Source organism: Carcharodon carcharias, chromosome 12 (assembly GCF_017639515.1).
Source record: "Carcharodon carcharias isolate sCarCar2 chromosome 12, sCarCar2.pri, whole genome shotgun sequence".
Lineage (NCBI taxonomy): Eukaryota > Metazoa > Chordata > Chondrichthyes > Lamniformes > Lamnidae > Carcharodon > Carcharodon carcharias.
This window is the reverse complement of record NC_054478.1, coordinates 43660410-43675143: the sequence shown is the minus strand read 5'-3', so window position 1 is coordinate 43675143 and position 14734 is coordinate 43660410. Positions and strand designations below refer to the sequence as shown.

The 14734-nt window shown below is 41.8% G+C and overlaps 1 protein-coding gene across 1 annotated transcript in view; it reads right to left on the bottom strand.

Moving 5' to 3' along the window:
- LOC121284946 (low-density lipoprotein receptor-related protein 1-like) overlaps positions 1–14734 on the bottom strand; it is a 1922347-nt gene that overhangs the window by 1007279 nt on the left and 900334 nt on the right. The window contains exon 10 of the mRNA XM_041200912.1: positions 13083–13226. Coding sequence (XP_041056846.1) covers positions 13083–13226 — 144 coding nt within the window. The remainder of the gene's footprint in view (positions 1–13082; positions 13227–14734) is intronic.

The following is a 14734-nucleotide window of genomic DNA, read 5'->3' as shown; positions in this document are numbered from 1 at the left end:
TTTTTGTACTCTTCTCTAAGGATACCTGGGAAATTGAAAACTTTTCCACTCTGCAACTTAACAACTGGCACTGCCAGGACACATTTAACATATAGATGCAGAACAATGCTTTCCCTTCTCAGCTCCAACATAAACCCTTCAATCCAATCTTAGAGTCTCAATGGCTACTGTACCCATGAGTAGTTTGAAACTGTGCATTTTCTACCTCAGCTGATCCTTTTATTTTAACATTTAATTTTAGTAAGATATTGCTAAAGTTGTTAATATTTGAGATAAGATTGTTACATTACCTTGGTCATGTCCGGGGGAACTGGCAAAGAGGTGGCACAGTTGGCATACAAACCCCACCATTCACTTGTGGAAAGTTAGATTCTAATCCACCCCAAACAGAAAGATGTGTTTGGGTTTCCTTATACTTTTAATCAGTTCAGCATCTCAGACAACTCCTACAGGTGAACCCACAGTCCTTCTGAACTAGATTGCATTGTACCTGACCAATATCTGGGTAATTTGTAGCAGATCCAACATCAAACAAAAAGCCTTCATCGCTGCATTCCTAGTTACAGGCCATGATATGTGCCCCTTGACTTCAGAAGGCAAAGAACGAACACTTCACAGGACAAAAGCTTAGGTTACATTCTAAACAGATTTATTGAATAGGAATTGGGGTAGGTGGACATACAGTGCACTAGTTATAAGCTTAACTACTCCTCTTCAAAAGAGAGAAAGTAGCAGCTGCATCTGTTGTTACATTAAACTTTGAAGTGAGCTTGAGCTAGCTCAAGGTCATCTTATGTGACAAATTGCTGAATTCTGTACAGACTCTCTCCGGCCTGCCCGATCTGACAGCAACAGATTTATTACTTAATTGGAACAAAATAGATTGTTCAAACTTTGTTGATGACCAAGACAATTTAAATGTGTATCTCTCCAACTCAAATAGAACTGCCAATAAAACATACTCTAAAAGAAAATCCAGAAGGTGTTCCAGTTTTCGATTGAAAGGCATGAAATCGCCCTCAGATGTTTGACCAGACATAACGTCAATATCCTGGGCCAGTTATAGCAAAAGACCATGGGCCCTTTCCTGTCGGTGAACATGGTTTCAAAGCCTGTGGCCTAAATTTTGCTGATGGAGGGAAACACACCCCTGCCAACTCTGAGTGCCCCGCATTCACTTCACGCTCGAATGAATGTCAGTTGGCTGCGGGCAGGACTTCTGCCTGGCACTCAGGAGAAGATTCCAATCCCAGCAGCGACAATAGCTGCAATAGACTGAAGAGGAACTTCAGTAAGGTGCCTGAGCTTAAGTCCAGGGACTGGAGGACAAGGTAAGTTTAAGGCATTCGGGGGCAGAGAGGATAGAGGAGGCCTGGGGGTGTGCAAGTGGGCATTTGGGATGTTGAGGGAGAGGTCAAGGATGGGGGAGTGAGGCAGGTCCAGTTGCCAGTGGACCTTTGGGGGGTGGGCCCGCAGTCAGTAGGTGACCCCAACCATACAGCCTCCACTTTACCGACCGAGATCTACGCCTGTTCCTTCTTGAGCTTCCCCCCGCGCCAGGTAGATCCTCCCACCAGCCGAAAGTTGAGGCTGGGTGGTCAACACCCCTATAATTGGCCGCTTAAGGGATTTCAATTGGCCCATCTGAGACCTTGCCCGCCCCAGCAGGAAATCACTGTGAGGTCGAGGTGGGCAGGAACCCAGAGCGGGTGCCTTCAATTTCATGCTCACCTGCCACCTAAAAACCTGCTGCCGGGTGAGTGTGAAATTCAGGCCTGTATGTGCAAGAATGGAAAGGAGGAGTCAATATCACCGTACATCATAGGCAAAAATGCTTAAATTTTGATGCAGAAATATTGCAAGGGCTAAGTTGAATAACCACAGAAAACAAGTGCAGGGATCACAATCCACAATTACTCCATGCCTATTCAATGTACTGGAAGCAGCAGGTCAACCTGTTGCTTCCTGCTCATTATAGTGATTGCTGTGTGCAGCCGGTGCCATCCCCGGTGCACATATTACCTGGGGGCCCAATATAGTTAATAGTTAGAATTACTTCAGCTAGCCTGGCAATCTTAAAGGGAAGCTTTATTGTGGCTGCTTGAGGACCTGACATAATTTGGAATAGTGCGAAGAATAATGGCTGACAAGGGAAATAGTACTTGCCAAGATTTAGCGACACTCCACCTCTTCCACCAAGATCTTCAGTCCAAAGCAGAAGAGATGTCCTGCATTGGCAAGGGAGCCAGGTGGCCTTCCACGCATGCAGACAAAAGACTGCCAAGAGCTTTGGAGGTAAATGTGAGTTTACCCCAAGGTCTGGGTGAAGTGCCACAAAACGTTCAAATGACCTTACATGAGTGGCCAAGGTCGGTGAATATATCTTTAAATGTCATACCCTACCAACTGCACTATTACCCACAGCTTCTGCACTCACCTACCAATGCTTGGTAACAATCAGGACACATACCAACCATTCATATGCTGCACCTCACCCTTACACATTTACTACTGCTGCAAGCCTCACACTCACATTTCACAGCTTACTCACAATGCAGCAATTCAACTATGATAGCCACATAACCCAAACATGCCACATGACACTCACTGAAACACTTTCCTTTCTCTTGCAAGGGAAAGTGGCATACAAACAGAGACAGCTAGCACTAAATAAAAGGTGAGAGGCATGTCAGTGTTTTCTGGCTCCCATGAAGGGAAAAGGGTATGGCCATAATTGAAGGGCCACTGCTGAGGCTGTGACCACTGGACAGGCTGAATCCACTGAAGATGACTGTATTCTCATACCTAATTTTCTTTATTATATCCCACTTCCCCCTCTCCCAACAATTGCTCCTGACTTCCAACCATGCATGAACTTCATACTTTCTCCTCTACCCCTCGCCACAACTTGTCACATTTTCCATTCAGATACCCAAAATATACAACCTTCCCAGACAATGGAAGAAGACCATGATCACAATTAAAATACATTGGGTGGAACTTAATGTTGACAAGGGACAGGTTTCACCTCCCTGCTGGAGAAATGGCAGGAGATCAACATCACCTCCATTAGGGAAGGCCTGCTGGAAGTAAATGCCCAGCAGGCCCTTAATCAGCCAGCATCAGGCCTTCCCTGGAATTTAGGACCCCAGAGGTAGAAATCCCACCTCCCCAAGAGCTGCCGACTAATCAGAGCCCAGCAGCTCTCCATTGCCCATCAGCACCACCAGGAGTGGTGGCTGTTGTCAGTAGTGCCTCCTCCAGGAGCCTTGGATCGCCGAAGGGCACAGGCCACAGGTGAGGGAGGGCAGGATGGGAGTTGCGGGGAAGGGCTACTGGCTGGGAGGGTGGTGGATAAGGGTTTAGAAAAAAGGGCATGGGGTGGTGGTGGCGGCTCTCTGTGGGCCACCGCCCTGCCAATGCTGGGTCCCTCAATCAGTCACTGAGTGCCTTTGAGTAAGGGACCCACCCTGAAAGCCCACAAGCAAACGCAAAAGGGCAAGATACAAGCTGTGTGGGATGAGACCCTTAAGTAGACATTAACTGCCTACTTAAGGGATTCAATTAGGGTCTGGGTGGGACATCTGTCCATGAGCCTTTTAGAAATATGAAGCTTGTAAGGCTGTAATTTTTTGGGAATGTTTCTTTTTTTTAGGATAAAATGGAAGAATGAAGGGGTCCTGTGACCAGTTCTGAATTCTGCCTGGCAAAACTCCTGCATGGCTTGGTTGTTAAAGGTTAAAGGGGGGCCCAGGTTGCCTTGCTGAGAACGTGCAAAATGTTCACACCTGTAAACAATGACCAGGGCAGTTATACAGATGGTGCATGGACTGTTAGTCTCCAAGTCCCACAGGGAAGTCAGGTTTTATAAAGGATTAGATGTTAAACTGCCTAGTTAATTTCAAGTTAGAATTTGGGAGCTAAAGGATAGCCAATTAACATTCCAACTTGGATACAAGGGGAAAATGGGGAAACTTTTCAGTAGCTTAGAGTACAAGTTGCCTATTGAAATAATGTTTAGTTTGTTACAGTAAAAGTCTTAAAATTTAAATCTTGTCCTGTGATCCTTCGAGTCAGTCACTGAAAATGTGAAATGTTAATAATTTTTTAAAAAGTTTTCAATCTCTACAGGGATTGTATCAAGCCTTCATGCCCTGCACTTAGTCAGGCGGTGCTGGGAATCCCACACCCTCCCGCATAATTAATGACCCCCCCTCCACCCCCTTCCGAACTCACCACCAGGGTGGCATTAAATTCCACCTCTTGTCACTTATTTTCACAGTCACAGCCACCAGTTCAGGTACTAATACTGCGCATACCTTAGAAGATATAGGCTGGGATTTTCCAGTCCTGTCGCGGGTGGGACCCGCCATGGGTGAGGCGGCGCCCCAGCCAGAAGTCCATTGACTTGCGGCGGGACTGGAAGATGCCGGTGGCAGGCAGGTGTGGAAAATCCTGCCCATAGAAGCAGAATCTGTACATGATTAGATAACAGGCAGAAGTGTGCTGTGGGGAGTAAGGATAGCATTAACACCAGCTCACTTCACTTCTGTGAATTTTACTATCCTGTTTATAAAAACGCATGCATAATAACTGACAATGTAGTTGTTACAAAACAGCTACTTCATTTAACTTTTCTTTTGTGGAATTCATCCCCTTGAACATGTTGATGAGTCTAAGCTAAGTGACACAACAATCCCCAGAGACCGCATAATGGCCTGCAGTACCAAAGCTCCGAATTGCTTGCCACTTAAGATGTTTTGTGTTGTTTTGCACTTATAATAATAGCAATTGAAAGGTTAATGTGGAGTTGCAATTCTTTATGTGAAGCACCCTCCTCGTGAGTAATGCAATGCACTGTTCAGAAATTCAGCAATTGATAGTTCCTCACAATGCTACCTCTGGAGGATGTATAGGCAAAATTCACCCACAAAACTACCTTTCAAATAGGGTCACAGTCAGGCCATGTAAATTCAACTATATATTCCTGATCATGTTAAATAACAACTTCCACCACTATGGTCAGCCATCACACCTTCTCTACTGGCAAATACAAGAGTTCTGCAGCAGGGGACTCAGATGAGGACTTTGATTGTCCAGATTGCAGAAGGAAGTTGACGGGTGCATGCACAAGATGTTTGCTGCATAGAGAAGCCTACATTCAATGTCAAGAAGCATGGAGACAGCCAGAACCATCTTGGTACAGGACATTATGCAGAGCTTGGAGCCCATCCTTTCCAGCATGGAATTGGTGGTGAACTCTATCAACACATCTGTGGACCCAACAATGGTGCAGATTCTGACAGCCGATGTCTCAGCTTCCACCAAAAGTGTGAGTACTGCATTGGAAATTCAGATTACTGTCCTGCAAGGTCAGCTTGCTGCCATGCAAGCTCAGACTTCGGCTATCATGAATACAGAAACATAGTTGAAGTGTAATGACACTTATCCCCTAATGAAGCTTCCCCACCTGGACATAACTTCCACCATTCGCCCCTACAAGATCATAGTAGTGGCAGTATGTCTCTCAACAACAAATCACACCTTGGCCTGACCCGCTACTTCACTGGCACTTCTTCCTCCTTTGAGTGTCTCACCTTGTTCTGCCTGCCTCATCTTTCATTCAAAATCCTTGTTCTCACTATTAGGTCCTGCTGTCACGTACTAAAACTGCTCACCATTCCAGGATCATGCCGGAATGCAAAGATAACATCATCCTTGTATTCAAATTCCTCCGTGGTCTCCCCCCTCCCTATCTCTGTAACATCTTCCAGCCTCACAACACTCTAAGATATCCGTGCTCATCTAATTCTGGCCTCCTAACCAGCCCCAATTTTAATTTCTCCACCATTGGTGGTCATGCCTTCAGCTGCCTGGCCCCTAAGCCATGACTTCCCTCTGTAAACCTCTGTGAATCTCTCTCTTTCTTCTTTTAAAACACTCCTTAAGAATGTAAGAACATAAGAAATAGGAACAGAAGGAGACCATTCGGCCCCTCGAGTCTGCTCCACCATTCAATAAGATCATGGCTGATCTTCTTGTGTTTCGATTTCCACGTTCCCATCTAACCCCGATAACCTTTGATTCCATTGCCTAACAAGAATCTATCTACCCATGCCTTAAAAATAGTCAATGACCCCGCCTCCACCACCTTCTGAGGCAGAGTGTTCCAAAATCACACAACCCTCCAAGAGAAAAAAAATCTCCACATCTCAGTCCTAAAAGAGCAACTCCTAATTTTAAAACAGTGCCCCCTAGTTCTGGATTCACCCACAAGAGGAAACATCCTTTAGGCATCCACCTTGTCAACGCCGTTCAGTACCTTATATACTTCAATCAAATCACCCCTCACTCTTCTAAACTCCACTGGAAACAAGCCCAGTCTGTCCAACCTTTCTTTATAAGACAACACACACATTCCAGGTATCAATCTAGTAAACCTCCTTTGAACCGCCTCCAATGCATTTACATCCTTCCTTAAATAAGGGTGCACATAATACTCGAGGTATGGTCTCACCAATGCATTGTATAACTGAACCATAACATCCTTACTTTTATGTTCAATCCCTCTCATAACAAAGGAGAGCATCCCATTAGCCTTCTTAATTACTTGCTGTACCTGTGTACTAACTTTTTGTGACTCATGTACTAGAATACCTAGATCCCTCTGCACCTTAGAATTATGCAGTGGATCTCCATTTAAGCAATACTCTGTTTTTTGTTCTTCCTGCCAAAGAGAACAACTTCACATTTTCCCACATTAAACTCCATTTGCCAGAACCTTGCCCACTCACTCAACCTATCTATATCCATCTGCAACCTCCTCATGTCCTCTTCACAGCATACTTTCATAATTATCTTGGTGTCATCTGCAAACTTAGCTACCATGTCTTCACTACCTTCATCTAAGTCATTGATGTAAATCATGAACAGTTGAAGCCCCAGTACAAACCTCTGTGGGACTCCACTTGTCACATCCAGCCAATCAGAAAAAGACCCACTTGCGCATACTCTCTGCTTTCTGCCAGCCAACCAGTCTTCTATTCATGCTAATATGTTACCTCCTACACAATGCACTTTTATTTTCCGTAATAATTATTGATGTGGCATGTTATCAAATGCCTTCGGAAATCCTAGTACAGTACATCTACAAGCTCCCCTTTATCCACTGTATATTACTTTATGTTACTCTTGCAAAAAACTACAATAAATTGGTTAAACATGATTTTTCTTTCACAAATCCATGCTGACTCTCCCCAATTACTTTGAGCTCTTCTAAGTGCCCAGCTGTACCCTTCTTAATGATCGATTTTAATAACTTCCCCATGACAAACATCAAGCTAACTGGCCTGTAGTTTCCTGTTTTCTGCCTCCCTCCCTCCCTTCTTGAATACAAGAGTTATATTTGCTACTTTTTAATCTGATGGAACCTTTCCAGAATCTATCAGATTTTTGAAAACTAACACCAGTGCATCGACTACCTTATTAGCCACCTTTTTAGACCCTAGGATCTAGTCTGTCGGGACCTGGATGCCTGCCAGCCCTCAGCTTCATCAATTTGCTCAGTACCATTTGCCTAGTGATTTCAATTTCACCAGGTTCCTTTCTCCTGTTCACCTGCTGATTTGCAGCTATTACTGGAATTACTTAAAACCTGCCTCTTTCACCATCCTTTTGACCATCTACTCTCATATCGCTTTATCTAGCTTGGTGACTAATTCTGCTTTACAAAACTCCTGTGGAACATGCCTTGGAACGTTCTTTTATGTTAAAGGTATGATATAAATATAAGTTGTTGTTGTAAAGGAGAATAACTCCAGATCTTTCAACCATCTACAGAACACTAATCCCTCAATGTTGGAATCATCCTGGTGAACCTCTTCTGTACCCTCCCCAAAACATTCACATATTTGCAAGAACAAGGGACCCAGAATTGGACACAGAGGCCTGGATCTTGCAGTCAGCGGCAAAGCCAGAGATGTAAACTGCTGATTGCATTTAAAACAACATTGTCAACTTTCACATAAAGTTCCCACTGCAGCCTATCAGTGGCAGCTTGGATCCACCAGCAAGGTGAGTAGGGAGGCCTAGTGGCTTTGCGCAGTTCCAGTAAAGCCACATCCCCTTTGATGACAAGAGCTGAAGATGTGCCCCTTGAGGTCTGCCTTCAGCTCAATTTGCTTTAAATGCTTTTAGCCATTTTAAATGCTTTCATTAATGTACTTTTAATTCTAGCTCCCCCCGCAGCCAGGTCGCCCTCACTCACCTGGCTCCCTGGTTCTACTCCCATCCCCCACTCCCCTGCAAACAACCCTGGCTCTGCTCAGCCTCCCCTCCCCCAATATCTTTGGCTACATTCTCAAACCCCAGCCACCCCCCATCCCCCACCATAATTTACCATGAACCTAGACATTCACTAAAATTTCTCAGTAAGAGAGGCTATATTGATGAAGCAGAATAGTGAAAGGATTTTTTTTTCCAGTATAAAAATACTATTGGATTTGAAGATTTGTTTTTACAGATTTATGTGTAATCTAGAAGGGCAGTCATAAACAATGTGAACACATCTTTTTTTTTAAGCATTTGTACGGAAATTATTCCTGTTAGAATGGAGAGTTCGCCATTGAAAATAAGTGATGTAGTTGAGATGTGTTGGTACTGTTCGGCGCTTTATGGGCAACTAGATGCAGCACTTCTTCAAGAACTATGCCTGAAGTAGAGTTGACAACAAAGATCTCCTGTTCCAACTTTGTAGTTTGTGGAAAAAATAGAAAACCTACACACAAAGTCAATGGACAGAGGAGGGGCTGGCTATAGAAGTCATGGTGTGATACAAGTAGTGTCAAAAGATTCGGACTTGTAATGTTGCAGCCAACACCAACAACACTGGAAAATTCAGTGCATCCACAACTACCAATTGTCTTTGATAAAGGGCAGTTTAAAGGAATGGAACTGTGGGTCCTTTTTTATATCAAAAGTGTAAAAACTGCTGCAATTACTGAACTGACATCTCTGACCTTGATCAGTGCATTAAACTCAAAGGAAAAAATAAAAAACAAGCAATTAATATTTAATTCCTGCAATCTGGAGTTTAACTGGATCAAGTTACTTGTGCTAGAAAGTATGGGCAGACAAGGGTGAATAAATTGGAAAGGCTGTGGAAAGATATAGGTGATAAATGTTTCTATAGTGACAGTACCAAGAGGTTATTGCAAAATTGAAAAGCTTTCTGTGACCAGCATTGGAAAACGACAGGCACCAGGTAGCCTCGAGATTTACAGCTTTGTTAAGCTAGAAAACAAAGCAATTCCCTAGTTTCCATGAAATATCTATGTGCATAATCCATTCATTGCCAGCTATTCATTGTTTATCTGCTTTTTTGTTGCATCTGATCCCATGTGGCCTGTTCCTATCCTGCTGATGAACTACTTGGCAGTATCAAAAGGTTTATTTTATTCCTTTCTAGCACTGATTTCTGGTGGTTTTGTTTATGGCGAGTAAAGCATGAATGGAGGCAAGTTAATAAAATGTCCTACTTGATAAGTGGCACGCAGCTTTGTTATGTGTTAGATAACTGAAACTTACACTTCACTTCTGTTTACCTAATTGTCAATAATATTGACAACCACTTATTTGGGTTTAGTAAAACGTTACAATAGAAAATAAACAGTTTAGTATTGATCGCACTATCACGCACCTTGTTGTAAAACATTAATTGAATTATTTCTCATCTTTTGTACATTAACTACTCAATATTTATGACATTGCTTAATCTGATTGAATGATAAACTGAATGATGTCAAATGAATAATGTTACTCTCATTCATCCCTAATGTATGATTAGTAATAATAACTTCAGAGGAGAATTAAGCTAATAGAAATGGTAATGTGAAGTCTTTTTGCTTTGCATCAAAGCTAAAGTTGTAATGTGAATTTGGAGTCCGGGTCTAACCTGGATACAAAATAAGGCTCCTTCTCTGATTAAAATTAGATGCCTGAAATGAAACACAGAACTCTCTGGGCCATATTTTCATATAGGTGATAGGTGGATGCTGAGGCGGCGAAGATTAAGTGGCCCTCCTCCATTTGCTGGGACATCAGGTCAGTTTGGTAGATGAGTGTGAAGCCCACTAACACTGATCCCCACACCATTACTCCCTATAAAAATTTACTGAAGTTCTTTGAGGGTGTAACAAGCACCCTGGATAAAGGGGAACCAGTAGGTGTAATGTATTTTGATTTCCAAAAGGCATTCGATAAGGTGCCACATAGAAGGTTACTATACAACATAGAGGCTCATGATGTTGGGGGTGATATATTAGCGTATATAGAAGATTGGCCAAATAACAGGAAACAGAGAGTCAGGATAAAAGGGCCATTTTCAACTTGGCAAATCATAACTCATGGAGTACCACAGGGATGAGTACTTGGGCCTCAACTACCTATGATCCATACTTGTATCCTGCCCAGTACAGGCATGAATATATTACAAACCTTAAAGCTATATGTAAAAAAGTGTACACCAAAAGCTGTTTAAAATGACTGTAGCATAGCATATGACTTGGCAGTATTCAGTTCCAGACAGTCCCAAAACTCAAGTAATACCTAATTAAAATATGGGCAATCACAACCACTTGTGAAATTCACATATCCCTTTTGTTAAGGGTGGACCACCAACAGAAAGGACCATGGATAATAGAGACATCAAAACTCAATGGGTGCTAGACAAATTTGAAATGGATCTCATCACCTTTCATTGTATTGAGATGGCTCCTCATCCTGAACACAAAGATCTTGGCTGTCTGAAACACTCAGGATGCGGGAAGCTACAGCAAAGGAGGTTCATCAGTCTAACACACTACCTTATTTGCAAAAGGACTTTTGGAGGTCAAATGGGCAAGGCAGCCATGTTTGTTACCTGCTTTTAAAAGATAACAGAAAAAGCTGTCCTGAAGCACATACCATCAGAAACATCATCTAAGCCATCAAAGCAGCTGCAAGACAATTATGCAGCCAAGGTATTATACAGTTTTACCATGAAAGTGGGAGAAGGACTAACCACCCAAACTGCCCCAATTTCAAGTTCACTTGACAGCTGACCTTCTGATAATTCAACTATAAGAAGCCTCGCAGCTTAATGAGAACACCCAGCTTTTACAAGACCTGCATTCCAGCTAAAGAATTCATTCATCCAAGAAACTACAGGCCTGCCATGAAATGGACTGAAATAATTCCAGATTGTAATCGTATTTTTAAAAAATCTTTGTGTGTGTGATAGCGTGTGTGAAATGTCATGCTTAAACTGCCATGGCAAGCACATGAGAATAAATAATCTGCTTTATTTATCAATTCACAAAAGCTCAATGTTGGAATATTTACATTGGGACTAGCCACTCTGAGGGTAAGGAAACACATTAACCTCACACTTTAAATCACTTTGATCATGGAAAACACTAAAGCACAAAAAAATCTGTCTGTGACACTTAGATGGAGGGACCAACTGTACTGTAACCAGATTTGCTGATGATAGGTAGGAAAGCAAGTTCAGTAGAGGATACAAAGAGGCTGCACAGCGAAAGGTTAAGTGAGTGGGCAGATGCAGTATAATTTGGGAAAATGTGAGGCTGTCCACTCTGACAGGAAGAATAGGAAAGCAGAATATTATTTAAACGGAGAGAGACAACAGCATAAAGGGAGCTGGGTGTCTTCATACATGAATCATAAAAAGTTAGCATGCAGGTTCAGCAAGTAATTAGGAAGGCAAATGGAATATTAGCCCTATTGTAAGAGGGATGGAGGTAGGAAAGTCTTGCTACAACTGCACAGAGCAATGCTGAGATTACTCCTCAAGTTTTGTGTGCAGTTGTAGTCTCCTTACTTAAGAGTGATATACTTGCTTTGGAAAAGGTTCTCTTGGTTGATTCTTCGGATGACAGGATTGTCTGATGAAGTAAGGCTGAACAGATTGGGCCAGTACTTTGTGGAGTTTAGAAGAATGAGAGCTGATCTTACTGAAACATGTAAGATACTGAGGGGCTTGATAGGGTAGATACTGAGAGAGTGTTTCCCCTCATGGGGGAAGCTAGAACTAGGGGACACAGTTTAAAAGTAAAGGGTCTCCAATATATGACCAAGATGGGTCATGACTCTTTGGAAGTCTCTTTCGCAGAGAGCAGTGGAGGCTGGGTCATTAACATATTCAAGGCTGAGTTAGTCAGATTTTCAATCAACAAGTTCATCAAGGGTTATGGGGGGGCAGGCAGAAAAGTAGAGTTAAGGCCACAATCAGATCAGCTATGATCTTATTGAATGGTAGAGTAAGCTTGACCGGCTGAATGGCCTACTCCTGCTCCTATTTCTTATGTTCTTATGTTCTAATGAGTTTGCTGAGCACAAATTGGCTGCTGTTCTTCCTATTACAAGCTACATAAGGAGGCATTAGGACAGAAAACCAAAAACCTGGCCAAAGAAGTACGTTTCAAGAAGCATCTTAACGGAAGAAAGGGAGACTGAAATGTTTCGGAAGGGAATTCTAGTGCTTAAGGCTTTGGCAGCTGAAGTTATGGCCACTAATACTGGAGTGATTTAAATAAGTACAAGGAAATCGACTCTAACCTTGTATGTAGCTTAAGTTATTTTTTCTTGATTGCTCATTAATACATTCTCTCGGTTTACAGTGAAATATGCCAGAAGATCACTGAGCATAAAGGGAGAAGTAGATTTACTTCACAGGACGGATGAAACATCTGATCTTAAACTGGGAACATTGTAATTCAGATTCATTAAGATTTGTCCGCTATGGATCAATTCAGAACTCACATCCTAAATCTGTCTATTCAGTGGAAGTAGATACAGTGTGTAAAAAAAAACAATTGCAACATGGTTAGCCTGTAAAATGCAACAGAAAGATGAAAGAGCAGATGCTTTTATAATATGGCTAAATATAGTGTTATTTATTAATGCATTAATTGTGTACCCCCAAATTGTTATCTGCAAGTACTTTGCTTTATTGAATTAGATGCTTCACCAAAAAGACTTTTTAACGGAAACGGATCTGTGTTGAAACATGGGTGTTGACTTACTTTTGCAAGACTTCCCATCATTCCCTAAGGTGTAGCCAGTCCTGCAACGACAGGTCCTTGCCTTGTGGCTGCTGCTGAGTAGGCAGATGTGAGAGCATCCTCCAGGTTTATCATACAGATCCAGCTCACAAGCATGGCTTCTAACTGAGAAAATCAATGGGAAAATTCCTTTTAGACAGGTAACTAGAAAATCAATATGATTGAAGGTGGAATTATGAAATCCTCCACCTGAGACAAACAGATGTAACCAATTTTTCCCTCATAAATTACCAATTGTTGAAATAAATTGAGAAAGTGAATTTAGATAAATTTGGAAATAAACCCTGTAACCTATTGTACAGTTCCCAAGATTATAGAATGGTGACAACTTGTCCATCAAGCTGCCACATGCTTTGAGTCACAGCATCTTAAAGATGAGACACAGTGGTGGCAGAGAAGGAAAGGAAAGGACACAAATCTTGCACTACCTTGTGGGTCGTCTCTTGAATTGAGGGACAGCCCATGATGATTAAATCAATGAGTATGTGTGTGCACACTTGTGCACCTGTTTTTGTGTGTATTTGTTGCTGATAAAATCAAAACAAGGAGTACAACAAAAAACAGCAACAACTTGTATGTACATAGTGCCTTTAATAGTCAACCACTCTAAGGCACTTCACAGGTTGCAATCTGTGTCTAAATGTCAGTATGACGGACTTGGTTAAGTTTTCTGCAACAATCTATGCCAGAAAAATATCATGTACATCCAATTAATACCCAATGAACTTGATCTAGAAACATTTTATATATTTTTCCCACAAAATTGATTTGTATTGTGTTTTACTTTGCACTGAAGCATGATCCTTCCTATGAAGCACCTGCAGTTCTCCCCCTGCAGACCTACTGTACTGCAGTGCGTACTCAAATTGGAGATAAATTACACGGTTGGCCTATTTTTGAATAATTTGCATTATTGGTTAGAAGCCACCAAAAAATAAATTGAGATGCAAAATGGCATCAAGCAAATTAAATCTTCCAAAACAACATTACAATGCAAAAAATGAACAAGGCGCAAGGTGAATATAAACCAGGCTCTAAAAAATCAAGAAATATTTATTCCAGAAATGCAGTAGTCCTGTAATTTAGCAAATGAAAACACTCATAATTGGCTACTTTGGAACCACTGGGATTCCAATGAATTATTCAACATTCATTCGAGGTGGGGGGGGTTGCGGTTGGGGGGTAAAGAAACGATCACTGTGAATATATTTTGATGTTTTTTTTATATGCATGCTCAAATTAAAGATTTTATTTTGCTCAACAATACACCATTCCATCAATAAACCTAAATAAACTAGTTCACTTGATGTGCACCAATTTTATAAGTTACCTGACCAGGCACAAATGCTGTTTATATTTGAACATGACTACTAAAGTAGTCTGTGAAATGAGACTAGGACTAAACCAAATAAAAGACCCTGCCTTTTGACAAACTAATCAAGTGAACTATTTCAATTAAATGCTTTCCCTTCCCTAATGATTTTGGATTGAAGGGAGTCAGGAGTTTGACCACTTGCAAGTTTAAATTTTTTTGTCATGATTCAGTACCTTGTAAAGTTGATTCTTTTTAAACAATCAGGTTTGTTTAGCTCCACTTGATATGTTCAAAGTAT